The sequence below is a fragment of the Ursus americanus genome, chromosome 13 (genome assembly GCF_024610735.1).
Source record: "Ursus americanus isolate L20-20 chromosome 13, mUrsAme1.1.p, whole genome shotgun sequence".
NCBI classification, from domain to species: domain Eukaryota; kingdom Metazoa; phylum Chordata; class Mammalia; order Carnivora; family Ursidae; genus Ursus; species Ursus americanus.
The window spans coordinates 29,761,180-29,784,121 of record NC_142139.1 but is presented as its reverse complement, the minus strand read 5'-3'; the positions used below and the strand labels follow the sequence as shown (position 1 = coordinate 29,784,121).

Genomic DNA, 22,942 nt, shown 5'->3' with positions numbered 1-22,942 from the left:
TTAAGCGCTTGCCTTCGGCTCAGGGCGTGATCCCGGCATTCTGGGATCGAGCCCCACATCAGGCTCCTCTGCTATGAGCCTGCTTCTTCCTCTCCCACTCCCCCTGCTTGTGTTCCCTCTCTCGCTAGCTGTCTCTATCTCTGTCAAATAAATAAATAAAATCTTTAAAAAAAAAAAAAAAGTCTCATGGTCTTCCGACTGAACACCAAGTGCCCCTGCTTTTTATACCTTTAAAATGTTATACAAAAAAAGAAAAAAAGTTGTGCTAGTTTTTGTTTTAATAAATTATAAGAATGAACATCTCAGTTTTGCATGAAGAACAATTAGGTTTTAGGTATTATCATCTGTTCCGCTACTGCTTTATTCTTGCATGAAGCTTTAGCAATATGATATAGTTCCAGCATTCTATCGAAGAGATGATAATAGTAAATTCAGTGACATTCAGTGCTCATAATGTGCCACTTTAGTAAGGAATGAAAAGAACTAAACACACCTACTTCCCAGAGTTGTTTAACTATCTTATTATAGATGGGGACATTGAAGTTTAAAGAGATAAATAATTGTCCAAGATTACATAATCGGTCAGAGGTAAAGCCAAAATTCAACAAATATTTGCTGAATACCTACTGTGTTCTGGGGATGTAGTAGCCAACAGGCTCTTTACTGTTAAATCATACTAGCTCTTAAATATAAAACATACTGTCAAAATAGTCTTCATGTAATAAGGGGGATAATTATACCTATTTCATAGGGCCTAAGGATGAATAGATAATGCATAAAATTATGTGGTTCAATAACTAGAAAAATACATGGTGAAACTATTATTATTGAGACTTATATTGGCATTATAAGCTGTATATGTAATTCCTGTCGCTTTGTAGATAATTTTAAAAATGGGACAATAAAGATATGAATCAGAAGTATTTCAGAAATTGAGTTCCATATTAAAAACATTTAATTTTACCAGTAAAATGGCTAAGAATAATAAGGATTTTTTGGGGAGAGAATTTACTGATTCTATAGGCAGGAATCAGTTGTGAATTAAACTGTATATGGATGGGCAGTGCCTGGGTGGCTCAGTCGGTCAAGCATCTGCCTGTGGCTCAGGTCATGATCCCAGGGGCCGGGGATCAAGTCACACATCGAGTCCCGCATTGGGCTCCCTGCTTAGTGGGGAGTCTGCTTCTCCCTCTTCCCCGTGGCTTGTGCACTGGCTCGCTCTCTTGCACAAAAATAAATCTTTAAAAAAATTTAAAAAACTTTTTAGATTAGACTTAGATTACAAGCTACAGTTCTTAATATCATAATATTGTTAATATTGAATAAGAGTGTCTCTTTAATAGATTAAACTCTAATTTTCAACACTGTTCTCCCCTCTTTTAAAGTCATTTATTGAAGTTTAATTTACGTATATGAAATTCATCCTTACATTTCCATGAGTTCGACAGATTCATAGCATTGTGCAGTCATTACCACAATCAAAATACAGAACATTTCTTCACCCCAAGGCGCACCTGGGTGGTGCAGTCAGTTGAGCATCTGACTCTTGCTTTCTGCTCAGGTCCTGATCTCAGAGTCATAGTACAGAGCCTTGAGTCGGGCTCCTCACTCAGTACAGAGTCTGCTTGAGATTCTGTGTCCCTCCTGCTCGTGCTCTCTCTCTCTCTCAAATAAATAAATCTTTGAAAAAATAAAAGAACATTTCTATTACCCCCAAAAGTTTCCTTGTGCCCTTAGAGATCAGGTCCTTCCCATTGATTTTCTGTTCCTATAGTTTTACCTTTTCTTGAATGTCATATAAATGGAATTGCCCTTCTTCCTTCTGTTAAGTTGTTTAGATATGATTGCTGTAATAGCAAACAAGATAACTAACTCCTGCGCTGATACAGCTTTCTCACAAATTAGGAATTGCAGTAAGAAGCAATTAGGTGAGAAACAATTAATACAGCCCGTTAAATTGTAAAAAAGAGACTTTGTCAAAGGATTAGTAAATATTTTTCAGTTTAGGTGACATTTAAAAAGAACCAATTCAAGTTTTCACACTTTAGATGGGAAACTAATAAAATCAATATGGTTTTGAACCCCCTTCCGTGGATTGGACCCCAGTTATACAAAATTAGATGAGTCATAATCCTTGATTCATGACACACTTAAATACTTAGCCCAAGCATGGCTGTTTGTTTATTTTTAATAATCTAATAAACACACATCATTCAACATGAGAACTAGAACCTTATCAAGAATTCACTTGACAATTTACCAATGTGTCTCTTAATACAGATTATATAAAAATCCTTAATAGAATTTTGATTATATATATTTCTTATTAATTAGTAGGAGTTCCTTTACCCTCCTCCTTTTTTTGGAAGGAGGGGAATAAATTTTCCCAATCTCTTGTCTTTCAGTTTTGTTTTTGGTTTCTGTTTTTATGCATTAAAAAAAAAAAGTTGATGTAGTCAAGTTCATTAATTGTTTTTTGCTTCCATGTCTTATCTAGTAATTTCTTCTTAACTGTGAGTTCGTGAAGATATTCTGTATTCTCTTCTAATTTTGCAAAATATTTTGTATATTTCAATCTTTAGCATACCTGTAATTTGTTTTGTGAATGGTGTGAGGTAATGATTTAATTTCTTATCTTGCATGGATAATTACTGGTCTCCACATCATTTATTAATTTTTTTCACTGATTTTAACACTGCCTCTGTCATATATTGTTTTCAATATGTGTGAGTCTTTTTCTGGCCTTTATATTCTGTTCCATTAGTATATTTGATGGTATATACACCATTACTTATTTTACTTATTGCCTAAGTATATAGACTAGGTAGGGTAATTCTTCAGGAGGTTCTTGGCTAAATTTGTCCTATACTCTTTTACATACTTTTTTTTTTTTTTCCGCTATTGTTTTTTATAAAACCCTTTTGGGATTTTGGCTAGAAATATATTGAATTTGTTAGATGAATTTGTTGAGAATTGATATCTTTAAGATACTGAGCTTTCCTTTCCATGAACATGGTTATCTCTACAAATATAGAAGACTCTTTTACGTCCTTTCAAAGAATTTTATGATTTTCTCCATTGAGGTCTTTGTACATTTTTTGTTAGATTGAATCTTACGTATCTTATAGTTTTTGTGAATATGTTATCCTATTTATGTATTTATTTATAAGAATTATTATTATTATTATTATGTTTTTGAGAGAGAGAGAAAACGGGGAGGGGCGGGGCTGAGAGAGAGAGAGAGAGAGAGCGAGCGAATCTTAAGCAGGCTCCAAGCTCAGTGTGGGGCCTGACATGGGGCTGGATCTCATGACCCTGAGATTATGACCTGAGCTGAAATCAAGAGTTGACGCTTAACAGGCTCAGCCACCCAGGTACCTGCTGTCCTTTTTAAAGATTACATTTTCTGTTTGTCGCTGATACATAGAAAAACAGTTGATTTTTATATATGGTTCTACATCCACATACCTTGCAAACACTCTTACTCTGATATCTGAAGATTCTTTTGGATTTTCTGTGTAGTCTTATCATCTACAAACAGTGATAGCTTCGTATCTTCCTTTCTATTTCTTACACCTTTTAATTTTTTCTTGTCAAACTCTACAGGTCAGTATTGCCAGTGCAGTTTTGAATTGAAGTAGTAATTGTAGATATGTTTGTTCTGTTCCCAGTTTCAGGGGAAAGTTAAATATTTTGTCATTGAGTTTTAGTTGCATTTTTTTAATTATAAAGGTTTTTCTTTTTCTTTCTTTCTTTTTTTTTTTTTTAAGTGTATCCCATGCTAATGAATTTGGATTTTATCCCAAAGAGGAAAGGGAGTCATTGAAGGTTTTTTAAATTTTGAAAAAAATTAAAAAAAAAGATTTTATTCATTTGTCAGAGCATAAGCAGGCAGAGCAGGCAGAGGGAGAAGCAGGCTCCCCACCGAGCAAGGAGCCTGATGTGGGACTTGATCCCAGGACCCTGGGATCTTGACCCGAGCTGAAGGCAGGTGCTTAATTGACCAAGCCTATAAAGTTTTATCAAGTGATAGTTGTTGTATATACCAGAATGATGTATTATCTATTGCTGCATGACGAATTACCTACAGCATGTGTTGATAGAGATGTGGAGAAATGAGAATCTTCATACAGTGCTGATAAGAAGATAAAATGGTGCAGCTACTTTGGAAAAAAGTTTTTCAAAATGTTAATATAGAGTTACTATATGTTCCAGCAGTTCCCAAGAGAGGTGAAAGTGTGTATCCACATAAAAATTTGTACATGACTTTTCATAGCAGCATTATTCACAATAGTCAAAAAGTAGACTACAGCCCAAATTTACATCAACTGATGAATGGATAAATAAAATATGATGTATCTATTCAATGGAATATTATTCAGCAATAAAAAGAAATGAAATGTAGTTGACCTTGAATAACATGGTTTTGAACTGCATAAGTCCACTTACACATGATTTTTTTTCAATAAATACAGTACTATAAATGTATTTTCTCTTCCTTGTGATTTTCTTAACATTTTATTTTCTCTAACTTATTCTAAGAATCCAGTATGTAATACATATAACACACAAAATATGTGTTAATTGACTGTTTATGTAATTGGTGAGGCTTTCAGTCAACAGAAGACTCTTAGTAGTCAAGTGAAAAGTTATATGTGGATTTTTGACTGCATGAGGGGGTTGGCATCCCTAATGCCTGTGTTGCTCAACAGTCAGCTGTACTAATACAAGTTACACATAGATGAATATTGAAAACATTACACCAAGTGAAAGAAGCCAGTCACAAAAAAAGTCCATATGTTATATAAAACTATTTATAGGAAATGGCTAGAACAAGCAAATATCTAGAGATAGAAAGTAGGTTAATGGTTGCCAGGGACTAGGGGTTGGGGAAGATTGGGGAGTGATTGCTAGCACGTGGGATGTTTTTTGGGGGGCTGGTGCTGGAAATGTTCTAAAATTAGATTGTGTTGATGATTGTACTTCTTAATACACTAAAAACCATTGAGTTATACACTTTTAATGGGCAAACTGAATGATATGTCAATTATATCTCAGTAAGTAAAGCTCTTTAAGGGGCGCCTGGGTGGCTCAGGGGGTTAGGCATCTGACTCTTGATTTTAGCTCAGGTCATGATCTCAGGGTTGTGAGATTGACCTCCATGCTCAGCAGGGATTCTGCTTGAGATTCTCTCCTTCTGCTTCTCCCGCCAACTCTCTCTCTCAATTAAATAAAATCTCTTTTTAAAAAAAGCTCTTCAGGGTATCTGGGTGGCTTAGTCAGCAATTGTCTGCCTTTGGCTCAAGTCATAATCCCAGGGTCCTGGAATCGCCCCACATCGGGCTCCTTGTTCAGTGAGGAGCCTGCTGCCTCTCCCTCTACCACTCCCACAGCTTGTGTTTTCTCTCTTTCTGTCAAATAAATAGATAAAATCTTTTAAAAAAAATTAAAAAGCTCTTCAAAAAAAGGTGTGTATATTGCCAAATTTTATCAGTTTGCATTTCCACTAGCAATGTATAAGTGCACAGCTTTACCAACAGAATATAATGTCATACATTTTAATTTTCACCAACCTGATAGATGAGAGAGATGGTTTCTTATTTAAAAAAATTTTTTTAAATATTTGCATTTCTCTATAAGTGAATTTGAACATCTTTTCATATGTTTAAGGGCCATTTTTATATCTGCTTTTGTTAATTGTGTGTTTATTTGTTGTCTGTATTTCTCTTGGGTTTTTTGGTCCTTTATTCCTCTATTTTAAGTGTTCTTTATATATTAGTGATATTAGCCCTTTGTAATATAGTATCCTATTTCTAATATCATGAGTTTTCCTTGTTCTTGTACTTTATATAAATAAAGTCATACACATAAGCTCTTTTTGATGAGAGTGGGATTTGTAAGCAACCAAATTATAGTCTGAGCAGAATTTACTTCTGAGTGATAACTTAAGTTTTTATCGTTTTGCACAGTTCTTTTTTTTTTTTTCAGTCCTGAGAATAGCATTATTCAACGTTGTTTCTCTTCTTATTGCTATGCCAATTTCTATCCTGTCTTCTAGTCCCAGAGCAAATGATGGCTCCTTTCTGAAGTCTCTCTAGAACTGCCCAAGGTCGACTCAGATGTTCCTTTTTTAATATTCCCATTGTACTTTGTCGTTTCTTTAATGGCATTTACATGATTGTAATTGCTTCTATGTTGTTTCTCCTTACTAGACTTTAAGCTGTTTGAAGGCTGAGTCCTGACTTCATTTTTGTGTTCCTGGCATAGTTCTGTGCTTGGTATATAATAAATGCTCAATAAATATTATTGAAAGAACTGGTATAGTAAGAGATAGGGAAGAGGTGATGTCATTGTAGGGAAAAATTTGTCCTTGAGGAACAGGTGGAATTTGAATAACCAAAGAAGAGGGCATTCCTGGTGAGAGAAGAGGACTGGCTAGCAAAGGGATAGGGATGGCGATGAGCATGGTTTGTGTAGTGAACAGTGAAGATTCTTGTCTGATTGGAACATGTTTGTTTATTCTTGTATTCATCATATCTTTACTGCGTATCTGCTTTGTGGAAGGCACTGGTTTAGGGGATACAAAACACAAATTTTAAAAACTTGGTACTTTGGGAGTACTTGGAAGTAAGATTAGGAAGGTAAAAAGAAGCAGGATTTTAGAGGACACTGAAAGAAAGGCAAGGTGTTGGACTTGAAGATTGATAAGAGGTGGCAAGTGAAGGATCTGCTGGAAGCTGTTATTTCCCTGATGTTTTTATGAGGGAGGTACATGTGTGGATGGGGGAAGAGAGTCATAGAAAATGATATTGAGGGGCGCCTGGGTGGCTTAATAGTTTAAGCGTCTGCCTTCAGCTCAAGTCAAGATCCCAGGGGCCTGGGATCCCTCAGCGGGAAGCCTGCTTCTCCCTCTGCCCCTCCCCCTGCTTGTGCTCCGTCTCCCTCTCTCTCTCAAATAAATAAATAAAATCTAAAAAAGAAGGAAAAAAAAGAAAAAGAAAAAAAGAAAATGATATTGAGCTCAAGGAGGTGAAGTTACTTTACAACCCGAGACCTTAAGACAGCTAGGAATTGGCCAAATGGGCAAGCAAAGGAAGGATGTTCACGACAAGAAAGAGAAGAATATTGAGTACTATAAACAGTGTGGTTTAAAGTTAGATAGAGGGAGTAAAGGAAGATGAGCCTAGACAGGTGAGCATGGACTAGATTTGTGATTTCCATACCTGAGCATAACTTCTCAGAAGAAACATTTCAAACTTCTGAAAAAGTGTCCTGTACCCCTTGCTTGTTCCTACTAAATTAAGGTGCTTGCAAAGAGGTTGAGATTTTTATTGTGCAGGTGATGAGGAACTATTGAAGAATTTTGAGAGCAGCCTGACATTATTCCATCTTGTATCATCCTGATATTGCAGTAGATAGAGTTGAAGGGTGTGAAGATGAGAGACAAAGAGGCAAATTCTGGGTCCATTAAAACAATATAGAGAAATGATAAGAAGACCTTGGGTAGGGGGGCACCTAGGTGGCTCAGTGGGTTAAGCATCTGCCTTTGGTTCAGGTCATGATCCCGGGGTCCTGGAATCAAGTCCTGCGTTGGGCTCCCTGCTCAGTGGGGAGCCTGCTTCTTCCTCTCCCTCTGCGTACTGCTCCCCCTGCTTGTGCTCTCTCTCTCTCTGTCAGATAACTAAATAAAATCTAAAAAAACCCAAAAAAACAAAAAACCTTGGCTAGGGGGGGTATATGAGATTATAGAGATGGGGTCAAGAGTGAGAATATGGTGGTTTTTCAGGAACTCTGAACTTCAGGAGCTTTACTTTTTAGATAACTTGTGTGGATGTTAGGGTAGCTTACTGAGCTAAGCACAGTTTTAGAGGTAATACATTTTCCCAGCAGAGAAAAAAGTGGATTTAGTTTGGGACACATTGGACTTCTCTTCCCACAATTTTCCCTATCCCATTTAAAGGCTATTCCAGTGTGCTCTCACTGCTATCTTTGGATTCATTTTTGATTCTTCTTTTTATCTCATATCCACATTCAAATTGGTATAAAATCTTGTCCATTTACTTTCAAAATATATCCAACAGTTGACCACTTTTCACTCTCTCTAGAACCTACCACTCTGGTCCTAACCACTATCATTTCTTACCCAATTATTATAGTAACTTCCTGACTGATCTCCCTGTTTATGCCCTTGTCCCCTTGTCTGTTTTCAGCCCAGCTTCTGAATGATTCTTATAATTATCAAGTTATCCATCTCTCTGCATAAAACTCTCCTTTCCCTGGAATAAAAGTCTCAGACCTCGAGGAGGGCCTGCATGTCCCACCCCCCTTACTCTCTCTCATTTTCTTCTATTCTTTCTTCCTTTTGCTCACTTCATTCCAGCCGCGTTGGCCTCCCTGGTGATCCTTGAACTAGTCAGGCGTACTCCATCCTGAAGATACTGTATTTCCCTTTCCTTTGACTAGAGGGCTCTTCCCCGAGTCAGTGACACAGCTCACTCCCTACTTTCAGGTCTTTACTCATATGTCACTTTCTGAGTGAATCCTTCTCTGACCACCCAATTTGAAATTACAGTTCTCTTCCCTGCTGAATATTCTTTCCCTTTGGTTCATTTGTCTCCTTAGCCTTTATCACCATCTACATGTATGCTAAACATATTTTGTTTATTTTCATCTCTTCCCACTGGAATTTAAGATCCATAAGAATGAGGATTTTTGCTTTATTCACTGCTGTAGCTCTGGCACTGAAAACTGTTAGGATACAATAAGTGCTCAATATTTGTTGAATGACTTAATTAATGAATGGAGTGCCTGGGATATCCTGGAATAGATGATTGCTATTTATTTATACCCTATTTAATTACACAAAGAAGTAGAGGCAAGAAAGTGTCTAATAGACGGGGGCGCCTTGGTTAGGTGTCTGCCTTCGGCTCAGGTCATGATCCAGGGGTCCTGGGATTGAGCCCTGCATTGAGCTCCCTGCTCAGCAGGGGAGCCTGCTTCTACCTTCCCTCTGCCCCTCCCCTCGCTCCTGTTCTCTCTGTCTCTCTCAAATAAATAAATAAAATCTTAAAAAAAGAAGCTGTCTAGTAGACAAACCAGAGCCCATTAAAATGGTTTAGATTAGGAGAGAGATTTGCATGAAGCCATGGCAGTACATGAGATTGCTTAGAGAAAGTGTGAATAGTCAGAAGAGGATTAGGGATGGGCTTCTGGAAACACCTTCATGTAAAGGTTGACCAGGGGGTAGCACTGTTCTTTGACTTTGCCAAGCAGGAACCCTGATCTAGGCCTTGTGCGTTAGAGGTCCACATCTGGCCTTTGTTGAGTTTTACCCCTCCTGATAGGATGAGGATGGGGGGGGGCACAAGGGAACTAGTTCATTTGGTACCCATTTCTATATTAAGTTCTGAATATTTGAGCCCCAGAATTCCCTGTCCATGTGGCCCTTCAAAAACCTCTTTTCTGATTCTCTCCCCTCTTGACTGAACGTATATGGGCTTCTCTAGGCCTAAGGGATGACCAAGCCCCTGCTGTTTGCAGGCATGTGGCCAGTCGTTGGACATGTGGGATGGGATGTCTTCATGTATACATATGAGGATCCTTACTGAATGGAGTGGAACTAAAGGCGGGAAGAGAAAAAGGGGTAGACTCCCAAAGAACTTGAGTGACTCCCATGCTCCTATAGAACTTGAGGGAGTTTGAGAATTCCAAATCAGAACTTAGCCTTTTAGGTTGTTCTAAAAGTATGTATGTCAAGATGGGAGAATAGAATAATAATTTAACAGCCTGTTAGCTTGATTTATAACTTTAAAATATTTAGACATGTGGAATGTAGGCTTCCATTTGTAGTCTTGCTCCAAGCCCCTTGAAAGTTAGGGGTTGGCCTACAAGAGGGAATTGAAAAAGAGTAGCTAGAGAGGGAGAAGATGAATTCAAGATAGAGTTTCAGGGAGGGAATAATCAATAGTGTCATATACTTCAGAAACACTAAGTCCTATAAAAACATATGTATCTGTTGGATTTGATTGACAATTGGAATTTAGTAAACATTTCAGTTGGTGGTGACAGATGCCAAGCTTCCATAAAAGGAGAAATACTTGAGGAAAGAGGAAGTGGAGACAGAAGATAGGAGATTTTTTCCCCCAGATCCATCTCTGAGAAAGGACAAAACTAGAACAGTAGCTGGAGGGGTTTGCAGGGTCACGGAGGAGGACTTTTCTATGTTTTTAAGATGAAAGGTTCTTACAAATGCTGAGATGTTGAGGGAAAGAACCCAATGTTAAGAGAAGGTTAAGGAAAAGGAATAATTGATGGAGCAAGGCCTAACCTCCAGTACACAGGTCATTAGATTAGCATTTGAAAGAAGGAGGGCTATTTGAGGAGGCTTGGGATATTTGGATGTGTATGGAAGCTAGTTTGGACGGTGAGAGAGCAGGAAAGTGACTTAATAGTCAATATATCATTGATTTTGTTGTAGAGTAGTTTTTTGGGTTAGTGTTTTTAAGCCTGATTTTATATTCCTGGGCATCAGGGCTTATACCTGCAGCCACATGTTAAAATCCTGTTGGTTAATTGAAATATAGCCCATAATATGAGGCATAGGCCATAGCATGTTGGATCTGTCTTTATTCAATAATTTGACAATTTAGTGGTTACTTAAATTTTAAGTTTGATAAAAACTTCTGATTCCTCAATAGCCTAGAAATAATTCTTTATTATGTTCATTATATAATGTGTGTTATCAGGATTTGGAGATGGCTTGTTGTAAGAAGTACATATGTCTGAATCACACCTATTTTGAGCAAAATATTTTTAAATAGAATTATATTAATACTGTCCTTTTCCCCCCCAAATAGTAGTTCCAAAGAACTGCTGGTTTATATTTTAGCTCTTACCAAGTTGTGAAAATAGTGAAGGATGATTACACTACTTAACATTCAAATTGTAAGTAAACTTTGTTTTTGCTATTATTACCTATATGTTAAGAAAATAGAAACTGAAAATAGTCATTACCTTATATGATAATAGTGAACTTTAGTGTGACATGGAGTGTGGATTTTTACTAATTTTTGTTGTTGAGATACAAACACATCCTCTCCCATTCTCTGTGATAAGGTCAAAAAGAATATTAATAGTCCTGAATGAATCTTAGGAGGTGTGAAATTTCTGCTTTTTCCCCGAGGTATTTCTGTTATTGTATAAATTTACAGAAATTCTTTAATTTATTTTCATATCTGTATAGTGCCAGTGGTCAAATTTAATATAGGACATGATATTAATGGAATGATTTACTAGAAATATATATTCATTTCTCTTTAAATATGCTTAATTTTTCTGCATTATTTAATTTTTATATGAAAATCTATAAGAAATAAATCTTTAATTCCTTTATGAAAAATATATAAACCACATAAAATCAAATAAAATATAACTTTATGGGAATAATCTAATGCATAAATCTAAACGATATATGTATACCAACATTCATCTCTACTGGGGAAAAAAGGCTTGAATTATGTTTTTTTTTTTTTTTTGAGGTTATTTATTTATTTGTCAGAGAGAAAGAGAGAGAGAGAGAGAAAGAGGGAGCAAGCAGGGTAAGTGGCAGGCTGAGGGAGAAGCAGGCTCCCCGCTGATCAGGGAGCCTGATGCAGGACTTGATCCCAGGACCCTGAGATCATGACCTGAGCCGAAGGCAGACGATTAACTGACTGAGCCACCCAGGCATCCTGGCTTGATTTATGTTTACTTGAAACCACTTGCTATATTGAATTTTTTAAAAAAGATGTATTTATTTATTTTAGAGAGAGAGTGTGCACAAATGGTGGGGAGGGGCAGAGGGAGAGGGAGAGAGAGAATCTCAAGCAGACTCCTCGCTGAGAGCGGATCCCCACATGGCGCTTGATCCCATGACTCTGAGATTATGGCCCTGAGATCATGACCTGAGCCAAAACCGACAGTCATATGCTTAACCCACTGAGCCACCCAGGCACTGCTGCCATAAAGAATTTTTAACCAATAGCAAAAAAAACTATTGAGAAAAGAATGATAAGTAATATTAAAGGCATTCCAAGTGATTTTACTACTTTATTTTTAAACTACTCTATTTGAAAGTATAAATATATGACTCAGATTAATCCATTTTATAGTCCTTGTAGAATATTCAAAATATGAACACAAAATGAGATTGCTACCATAAGCAAAAGACAAGTCTAATTATATTATTCAAATAAAGAAACCAAATGAGCCAAAGAAGAATGAAGTATTTACAAACCAATAAATCTTTTAATTTGTTAAATAGGCAAATAATTTTAGAAGTTGTCTGGATTTAGCATATTTAAAATTTCTACCAAAATATTTCAGGAATAAAAGTACATGTTCATAAAAAGACAAAGTTATAACACTTTATCCCTAGAATGTAAATATCATAAGGTCATCCATGTGCAGTAGCTTGGTTACAGTAAATAGTTTATGAATTTGACCGCTCTGAGAAGTAGAATACTCATGACTGCCCTCTTTTGACACTGCTTTATAAGTCTGAGCTCCTTTTCTTAGTTTACAAAAATGTCAAAAATTAGATTGTAAAATAAGTTGTGCTTTATATCCTTCCTGTATCTTTTTAATAACTTTTCAAATTCTTCCTCTTTTTAGGCTCTCTGGTTAATCATCTTTAGAAGATTGGATTTCTGGATATCTCCTTCACTCCATGTCTATTGACTTTGAAAACATGATAATGCAAACCTGTAACACTGGCAATCATCCATGAACCTCTAAATTACACTGATTAATAGCGTTTGAAGCTTCCTCAGGGAATAACAATGACATCAGCAGTGGTTGACAGTGGAGGTTCTATTTTGGAGCTTTCCAGCAATGGAGTAGAAAATCAAGAGGTTAGACATCCAATGTATTACATTTCTGTTTTGTTCATAGAAATCAATGTATGAACTCATTTTGAAATTAAGGGGAAACAGGTATTTTTGAGTAGAAATGTACAATGCATGAAATTGTACATGTACCTGTCATGTGCCCTCATATAATTTAGGTAGTAGAAGGTTGAAGTAATTATTGCCAGGCTCACCTGAGTTGTTGGAACATGCATATATTGGAATGAAACTGGGAGAGAAAATGGAAAGAAAGAACATAGAACTATTAGTTGAGATATATTTTAATTCCTGATAAAATCCATTGTTTTGTATTACAAGTCTGTAAGTAAATACTGTAACTAAATACATAAATTAGATTCATCTTAAATTAGAATTTTGTATCTCCTTTAGTTGTCATATGTGCTTTTTTTGTTATTTTATTAAATCTAATTCAGTGTGGAAATCTATCATATTTTAATCCTATATATATACTTAAGAATTTGGATGATTTGTAAATCAGAAAGAAAGGTTTTGAAATTTTAAACATGTAGAACTCTGCATCATTAGCATATTTGGTTATTTTCTTGTTATTGGTAACATTAAAGAATAGGAGATAGGAGTGGAAAAATAACAGTACCAGAAACATACGGACTTCCAGGGGCTGGGTTTTGTTCCCTCCATTCAGTAAAGACTGAATATTGGGAAGAATCTAAATTAAAACATAATAATGCTGTCATAAAAATCGACAAATATTCGATCAGAGGTGAGGTGGGCAAATGGAGAGTTGGCTGTATTTAAAAAATCTGTTTTCTTTATATTCTGTGAAAGATACTGCTGTTACTGATCCGTAGTACCAGCATAGTGGTATAGTGACAGGACCAAGAAGTGTTAGGATATTAGGCTGTGTATTCTGGAGTCTGCTTCTTTTTCTTGCTTGTTTGTGTCTGTTCAATCGTCCAAGGTAACTATGGTTAAATTCAGTGGGAAGGGGATAAAATGAAGGTACTGTTTTTTATTTGTTCTCAGTGGACTTGGTAACCAGAATGTTCTTATTGTGTTTGAATCTAAAACTGATTTAAGGTCCACTAAGAGAAGCCACAGCTAGAGAACATACAATTGGACATCAGGAAGCACAGGGCGATGCTTTCCAAGAGAAGAGCAGGTGATCTCTGATTGTGCTGACTAATTCCTTGGAGCCACTTTCTGGATCACAGTGTAGGGAGGAGGGACCCAAACAAAGAGTGACAGTGTCACTGAATTGAGGAAATAAAATTTGGAATTTGGAGAGGCAAACACAACTAATTTGAAGTGCAGTGTATCTGAGAGGAAGAATCTGCCTAGAGGAGGAATAACAGAACTCAGCCTCAGGTACTCTGGGTTTTAGCTGTATCAGCTGCCCAGATATATATAATATGAAACCCCATGAAATGGGGCAAAGAATGACCAGAAAGGTATTAACTCAATAATTTACTGAAAAATCTGGAATTCACTCAGGGCTGGGAGATATTAGAATTCTAAGCAGTTAGAAGAAAGAGTCCTTGTTATATGCTCAGGGCATTTCTAGAGACTCCAGAAGAGTTATGCCTTCCAGTAGGGCTAAAGTAGCCCTGGAATAAAGGGTAGTTCAAACTTGCCCTAAAAAGTTAAAAAACAGGCCTTGAAAAAGTTGACCCAGCTTTTTTTTTTTTTTTTTTTTAAGATTTTATTTTTAAGTAATCTCTACACCCAACGTGGGGCTCGAACTCACAAACGCTGAGGTCAGGAGTTGCATGCTCTTTGGACTGAGCCAGCCAGGTGCCCCTTGACCCACAAGGAACTTAAATGTCATAGTAAACATTATTAAAATATGACAACAGGGGGTGCCTGGGTGGCACAGTCGTTAGGTGTCTGCCTTCAGCTCAGAGCGTGATCCCAGCGTTCTGGGATTGAGCCCCACATCAGGCTCCTCCGCTGGGAGCTTGCTTCTTCCTCTCCCACTCCCCCTGCTTGTGTTCCCTCTCTCTGGCTGTCTCTCTCTGTCAAATAAATAAATAAATAAATAAATCTTTTAAAAAGTGAAATAAAATATGAGAACAGTATGTAAATTGCACCCAACAGTGTAAAATTTACATATCTAAAACCCAACCATGTTAAATGCAAAGGAGGAATAGTATAACCTATAACTTGAAGAAAAAAACGATCAAGACAGAAAAACAAATGATAGAGATGATGAAATTAGCAGATAAGACTTCAAAACAGCCTTTATAAATATGCTCAAGAAGTTAAAAGAAAACATGAACCTCAGTGGAGAGGCATGAAAGATGTAAAAAAAAGACGACAAAACTTTCAGAAATGAAATATATACTATTTGTAAGAAATTCACTGGATGAGATTAAAAATAGATTAGGTACTACAGAAGAAAAGACGAGTGAATATGAAGAGAGCAAAAGAAACTGCATTATGAAAAACAGAAAAACTGAAAAAAACATGAACAAGAACTGTTGTTACCTGTGAGAAATATCAAGTTGTCTAAAATACAGGTAAGTTGAGTACCAGAATGAGGGGAGAAGAGGGAAACAGAAAAAGACAAATGAAGAAATAACAGCCATAAAAATTTTCAAGTTTGGTGAAAAATATAAACCCATAGAGCTGAGAATCTTAACCCCAAGCAGGATAGAGCAGAGAGCAAATAGACACTGAGGCACATTATTGTTATTACTATTTTTGACACTGAGGCACGTTATAACGAAAATGCTGAAAGCAAATTTCAGAAAGAAAATCCTGAAAGCATGCAGGAAAAAAATATTACAGACAGAACAAATTTAATGACGACAGACATCTTGTCTGAAACTCTGCAAGTCAGAACATAATGACTTCTTTAAAATGTTGAAAGACTAAAACTTGTCAGCCTACAAGTATATATCCAGTGAAAATGTCTTTCAGAAGTGAAGCTTTTTTTCAGACCAACAAAAGCTGAGAGAATTTGTCATCAGCAAACTTGTGTTATAGAAATATTAAAAGTTCTATAGGCAGAAGGTAGATGATACCAAATGGAAACTTAGATACACATAAAGGAATGAAAAGCTCTGGAAATGTGTAGGTAAATATAAAATGCTTTTTAAAATCAGTCCTTAATTTTTAAAAAAGATATTTGTTTAATGCAAATAATAACAGTGTATTGTGGGGTTTACAATGTGAAGAAGTAAATGTATAACAACAGTTAAGCAAAGGATAGGAGGAGGGAACTGGAAGAATACTACTATAAGCTTTTTACATTATACATAAATTAACATTACTTGATATTAACTGTGATTAGCATGTTGTAAAATCTAGAGAACCACTAAAAAATAAAGAACTATAGATAGCAAGTAATTTTTGAATTAAAATGGATACTAAAAAATACTCAATTCAAAAGATGACAGAATAAAGAGAAAGGAGTAAATGAAACAACAAAGAGCAAGATGGTAGATTTAAACCCTGTTTTATTGATAATATTAAATGTAAATATTCTAAACAGTGCAATTAAAATGCAGATATTGTCAGGGTTAAAAAAAGCCAAATCTATTTATGTTTCATATGAAAAATTCATTGTAAGTATAACAACATAGCATAAAAGTAGAACTATAGAAACAGATATACAAATGCAAACATTAATCATAAAAAAGCTGAAGTGGTTTTAGTACAAAAATATTACCAGGGATAAAGATAGACATTTCATAAATGATAAAAGGACCATTTGTCAAGAGATGGGATGCACTCAATATTAGAGCTTCAAAATACATAAGGCATAAAGTGACAGAGATGAAAGAAAACATAGATAAATCCACAGTATTAGCTGGAGATTGCTGCATTCCTTAAGAAGCTGATAGATAATTAGAAAATCAGTGAGGATATAGAAGACTTGAACAACGTTATGAACCAACTTCACCTAATGGACATTTATGGGACTCTCTACCTAATAGTACCGGAGTACACATTCATTTCGAGTGCACATGGACAGTGAACCAAGATAGATCATATGCTGGGTTATATCTCTCAATACTTTTTTTTTAAGATTTTTTTTTTTTTAAATAATCTCTACACTCAGTGTGAGGATAGAACTCTCAACCCTGAGATCCAAAGTCACATGCTCCACCAGCTGAGCTAGGCAGGTGTACCTATACATCTTGATACTTAAAGAAAAAAAAAGATATTTTACTTTATTTTAGGAAGGGAGAGAGGGAGTGTGAGCAGGGGGAGGGGCAGAGGGAGGGGAAAGGGAGACAAGCAGATTCCCCCGTGAGCGAGGGGCCTGACTCGGGTCTCAATCTCACAACCCTGAGATCACAACCTGAGCTGAAATCAAAAGTTAGATGCTTTCCTTTCTTGATTAAAACTCTCCAGAGTGTAGGGATAGAGGGAACATATGTCAATATCATAAAAGCCATATACAAAAAGCCCACAGAGAATATCATTCTCAATGGGGAAAAATTGAGAGCTTTTCCCCTACGGTTAGGAACACGACAGGCATGTCCATTCTCACCACTTGTTCAACATAGTACTAGAAGTCCTAGCCTTAGCAATCAGACAACAAAAAGAAATAAAAGGCATCCAAATTGTCAAAGAAGAAGTCAAACTCTCACTCTTCTCAAATGATCCTCTGTGTGGAAAACCGAAAAGACTCCACCCCAAAATTGCTAGAACTCATACAGGAATTCAGCAAAGTGGCAGGATATAAAATCAATGCACAGAAATCAGTTGCATTTCTATACACTAACAATGAGACAGAAGAAAGATTAAGGAGTCGATCCCATTTACAATTGCACCAAAAACCATAAGATACCTAAGAATAAACCTAATCGAAGAGGCAAAGGATCTGTACTCTGAAAACTATAGAATACTCATGAAAGAAATTGAGGAAGACACAAAGAAATGGAAAAACATTCCATGCTCATGGATTGGAAGAACAAACATTGTTAGGATGTCTATGCTACCTAGAACAATCTATATATTTAATGCAATCCCTATCAAAATAACATCATTTTGGGGCACGTGGGTGGCTCAGTTGTTAAGTGTCTGCCCTCAGCCCAGGGCATGATCCCAGGGTCCTGGAATTGAGCCCTGCATCGGGCTCCCTGCTCTGCTGGGAGCCTGCTTCTTCCACTCCCACTCCCCCTGCTTGTGTTCCCTCTCTTGCTGGCTGTCTCTCTCTCTGTCAAATAAATAAAAAAATCTTAAAAAAAAAAAACCAAAAACATAATTTTTCACAGAGCTGGAACAAATAATCTAAAATTTGTGTGGAACCAGAAAAGACCCCGAATAGCCAAAGGATTGTTGAAAAAGAAAACCAAAGCTGGTGGCATCACAATTCTGGACTTCAAGCTCTATTACAAAGCTATAATCATCAAGACAGTATGGTACCGGCACAAAAACAGACACATAGATCAATGGAACAGATAGAGAACCCAGAAATGGACTCTCAACTCTGTGGTCAGCTAATCTTGGACAAAGCAGGAAAGAATATCCAATGGAAAAAAGACAGTCTCTTCAACAAATGATGTTGGGAAAATTGGACAGCCACATGCAGAAGAATGAAACTGGACCATTTTCTTACACCATACACAAAAATAAACTCAAAATGGATGAAAGACCTAAATGTGAGGCAGGAACCCATCAAAATCCTAGAGGAGAACACAGGCAGCAACCTCTTTGACCTCTGCTGCAGCAAGTTCTTGCTAGACACGTCTCTAAAGGCATGGGAAACAAAGGTAAAAATGAACTTTTGGGACTCCATCAAGATAAAAAGCTTCTGCACAGCAAAAGAAACAGTTGACAAAACCAAAAGACAGCCAACAGAATGGGAGAAGATATTTACAAATGCCTTATCAGATAAAGGGCTAGTATCCAAAATCTATAAAGAACTTCTCAAAAAAACACCCAAAGTACAAATAATCCAGTCAAGAAATGGGCAGAAGACATGAACAGACATTTCTCCAAAGAAGACATACAAATGGCCAACAGACACATGAAAAAATGCCAGATTCACTCGACATCATGGAAATACAAATCAGAACCACAATGAAATACCACCTTACACCAGTTAGAAGGGCTAAAATAAACAAGTCAGGAAACAAAAAATGTTGGTTGGCGAGGATGCAGAGAAAGGAGAAAATTCTCACCCTGCTGGTGAGAATGCAAGCTGGTACAGCCACTCTGGAAAGCAGTATGTAGGTTCCTCAAAAAGTTAAAATAGAGATACCCTACGACCCAGCAACTGCACTACTAGGTATTTACCCCAAAGATACAAATGTAGTGATCCAAAGGGACACCTGCACCCTAATGTTTATGGCAGCAATGTCCACAAAGGCCAAACTATGGAAAGAGCCCAGGTGTCCATCAACAGATGAATGGATAAAGAAGATGTGATACACACACACACACACACACACACACACACACACACACACACACTGGAATATTACTCAGCCATGAAAAGAAATGAAATCTTGCCATTTGCAGCGACATGCGTGGAACTAGAGGATATTATGCTAAGTGAAATAAGTCAAGCAGAGAAAGACAATTATATGATTTCACTCGTGGAACTTAAAAAACAAAACAGGAGGTTAGGGGAATGGAGGGAAAAAGAAAAGACAGAATCAGAGAGGGAGACAAACCATAAGAGACTCTTAATCATAGGAAACAAACAGGGTTGCTGGAGGGTAGTGGGTAGGGGGGATGGGGTAACTGGGTGATGGGCATTAAGGAGGGCACGTGATGTAATGAGCACTGGGTGTTATAAAGAACTGATGAATCACTGAACTCTACCTCTGAAACTAATAATACACTATATGTTAATTAATTGAATTTACATTAAAAAATGATCCTTCTATCCAAATAAAATAAAATAAAATGTTAGTCTATGTTAAAAAAAAAAGTCAGGTGCTTAACTGACTGAACCACTTAGGCACCCCACATCTCAATACTTTTTAAAGGATTGAAATCATACAGAGAAAGTTGTTTGATCAAAGCAGAAATTAACAACAAAAAACTCTTGCAAAATCCTCAAATATTTGGATATTAAACAGCTCACTTTTATATACCTCATGGATTAAAAAGAAATCACAAGAGAAATTAGAGAGTATCCTAATTGAATGAAAATGAGAACCCAGTATATCAAAATTTGAGGGATGTAGTTAAAGCAGTGCTTAGAGAGAAATTTATACCTTCAAATACTTATATTAGAAAAGGAGTATTGCCTAAAATCATTTAAGTTTTCATCTCAATAAGCTAGAATATGAGTTTCAAGCCCAAAGTAGAAGGAAGGAAATCATAAAAACAGGTCAGTAAGGTAGAAAGTAGACAAACATTAGAGAAATTAACTACCAGCTGGTCCTTTGAAAAAATTAATAAAATAGATAAATCTCTAAGTAGACTGCAGGAGAAAAAAACTAGGAGGCAAAAATTACTAATATAGGATGCCAGGGTGGCTCAGTGGGTTAAGCATCTGCCTTCAGCTCCATTTGCTCAGCAGGGAGTCTGCTTCTCCCTCTCCCTCTCCACCACCTGCCCATGTGCTGTCTCTCTCTCTCAAATAAATAAATATAATCTAATTTAAGGAATGAGTCAGTCATTAGTATTGACACTAAATATTATGAACAACTTTATGCCAATAAGCTTGGCAACCCAGATGAAATGGACAAAATCTTTGAAAGTCATTCCAAAAGGAATAGAAAGTCTGAATAGCCCTCTATCTTAAAATAAATTGAATTCGTAGTCAAAACCTTTTCCACAAAAAAGCTTCCAGGGCAAATTGGCTTTATTGATCATCTAGGCCTGCATTTTTTTCTTTTTTTAAGTAGACTCCAGGCCCAGCACAGAGCCCAAGGCAAGCTTGAACTCACAACCCTGAGATCAGGGCCCTGAGATCAGAACCCAAGCTGAGATCAAGAGTCAGCACTCAACTGACTGAGCCACCCAAGTGCCCTGGCATATTTATTGATGATTTAACAAGCATTTAGGGAAGAAATAATAACAATCTTACATAACTCTTTCAGAAAATAGACAACATAGCATTTCCTAACTCATCTGGAGGCCAGCTTTATCCTAATACCAAGACCAGAGACACATAGGAAAAAGTACAAACAATATCCTTCATGAGCATAGATAAAAAGCATTCTTGATAAAATACTGGCATTTAAACCCAGTAACATATAAAAGGGATCATATGTCCCAAATGGGGTTTATCCCAGCAAGGCAGGTTTAATCAATCAATGTAATTCATCACATTAACAAAATAAAAAGGAAAAATGTAATCATATCAGTAACTACAGAAAACCCATTTCCCAAAATTCAACACCTATTATACAAATTCCCTAAAGTAGTAATTAAGGGCAGTCGGGGTCTTCAACCTGGTAGGTGCATCCGTGAAAAACCCACAGCCTACACATCATCCTTAAAGGTGAAAAAGGGAATATTTTCCTCTTAAGGTTGATAGTAAAGCGGAGATGTCTGCTCTAACCACTTCTTTTCAACGTTGCAGTGACACCATTGCTGCAGGGCAAGAAAAATAAGATGCATGGATTGGAAAAGAAGTTAAACTGTCTTTATTTCTATATGATATAATCGTGTATATAGAAATTCCTAAGAAATCTACACAGCTGTTAGAAGTAATAAATTTAGGGGCGCTTGGGTGGCTTGGTCGTTAAGCGTCTGCCTTTGGCTCAGGGCGTGATCCTGGTGTTCTGGGATCGGGCCCCACCTCGGGCCCCACGTCAGGCTCCTCCGCTGGGAGCCTGCTCATTCCTCTCCCACTCCCCTGCTTGTGTTCCCTCTCTCGCTGGCTGTCTCTCTCTCTGTCAAATAAATAAATAAAACCTTTAAAAAAAAAAGAAGTAATAAATTTAGAACAGGTGAATATATAAAAATCAATTGTGTTCATATATCTTAGCAAAATACAACTGGAAAATGAAATTTAAGAAGCAGTACTGTTTAGCAGCATCGAAATGACACAGGGATATGTTTAATGAAGTAAATAAAAGATCCGTATGCAGACAACCCCAGCATATTGTTGAGAGAAATTAAAGACCTGAATAAATGAAGAGTTATATCATGTTTATGGATTGAAAGACTTACGTTAAAACAAAGTCGGAGGGCTTATCCACCTGATTTAAAGACTTACCATGAAGTTCTAGTAATTGAGACAGTGTGGCTTGGTATGCCAACAGACATGTCGATCAGTGGAACATAATATAGATCCACATAATGGTTGTAATGTAATTTGGTGGAGAAAGGATAGTCTTTTAAACAAATAATGGTGGAACTACTGGATATCCATATGCAAACAAATGAACTCAAGCCCTTCTCACATCATACACAATAACTCAAAATTGATCATAGAATTAAATGTTTAAACTATAAAAACTTGTGGAAGAAAACACAGGAGAAAATTCTTTCAATCTTGAATTAGGCAGTGGTTTCTTAGCTTGAACACAAAACCATGAACAAAGCTTTAAAAGAAAAAATGAATTTCATTTGAATTAAAAACTTCTTTAAAAAAATTCCGTTAAAGGGCACCTGAGTGGCTCAGTCAGCTAAGCGTCTGCCTTCAGCTCAGGTCATGATCCCAGAGTTCTGGGCTCAGAGTTCTGGGCTCAGCCCTGTGTTAGGCTCCTCTGCTGCTCCCTCTGCTCAGGCTCTCTCTCTCTCTCAAATAAATAAAAATAATCTTTACAAAAAATTGAAAATTCCATTAAGAAAATGAAAAGGTGAAGCAAAGACTGGAAAAAATATTTACAACATATATACTGACAAAGGATTTATATTCAGAATATATAAAATAATAAGTTGGAGGGGCGCCTGGGTGGCTCAGTCCTTTAAGTGTCTGCCTTTGGCTCGGGTCATGATCCTGGGGTCCTGGAATGGAGCCTCAATGGGGAAGCTGCTCTCTCTGACCCTCCCCCTACCCCCTCTCGTGCTCTCTCTCCTCTCACTCATTCTGTCTCAAATAAATAAATAAAATCTTTAAAAAAATAAGTTGGAGATCATCCATTAAAATGGGAAAAAGATTCGAATGGATAATAATATGAATGGCCAATAAGTGCATATAAAAATACCCAGTATTA

The 22,942-nt window shown here is 36.7% G+C and overlaps 1 protein-coding gene across 8 annotated transcripts in view; it reads left to right on the top strand.

The window, feature by feature from the left end:
• ELF2 (E74 like ETS transcription factor 2) overlaps positions 1 to 22,942 on the top strand; it is a 104,011-nt gene that overhangs the window by 21,291 nt on the left and 59,778 nt on the right. For 6 of the 8 annotated variants that reach the window (XM_045798955.2, XM_045798950.2, XM_087866448.1 and 3 more), the window contains 2 exons: positions 10,857 to 10,944; positions 12,652 to 12,890. The exons of 1 other annotated variant lie outside the window; for it this stretch is intronic. In XM_045798955.2, coding sequence (XP_045654911.1) covers positions 12,819 to 12,890 — 72 coding nt within the window. In that variant the 5' untranslated portion in view covers positions 10,857 to 10,944; positions 12,652 to 12,818. The remainder of the gene's footprint in view (positions 1 to 10,856; positions 10,945 to 12,651; positions 12,891 to 22,942) is intronic. One more of the 8 variants, XM_045798954.2, reaches the window with a different exon arrangement.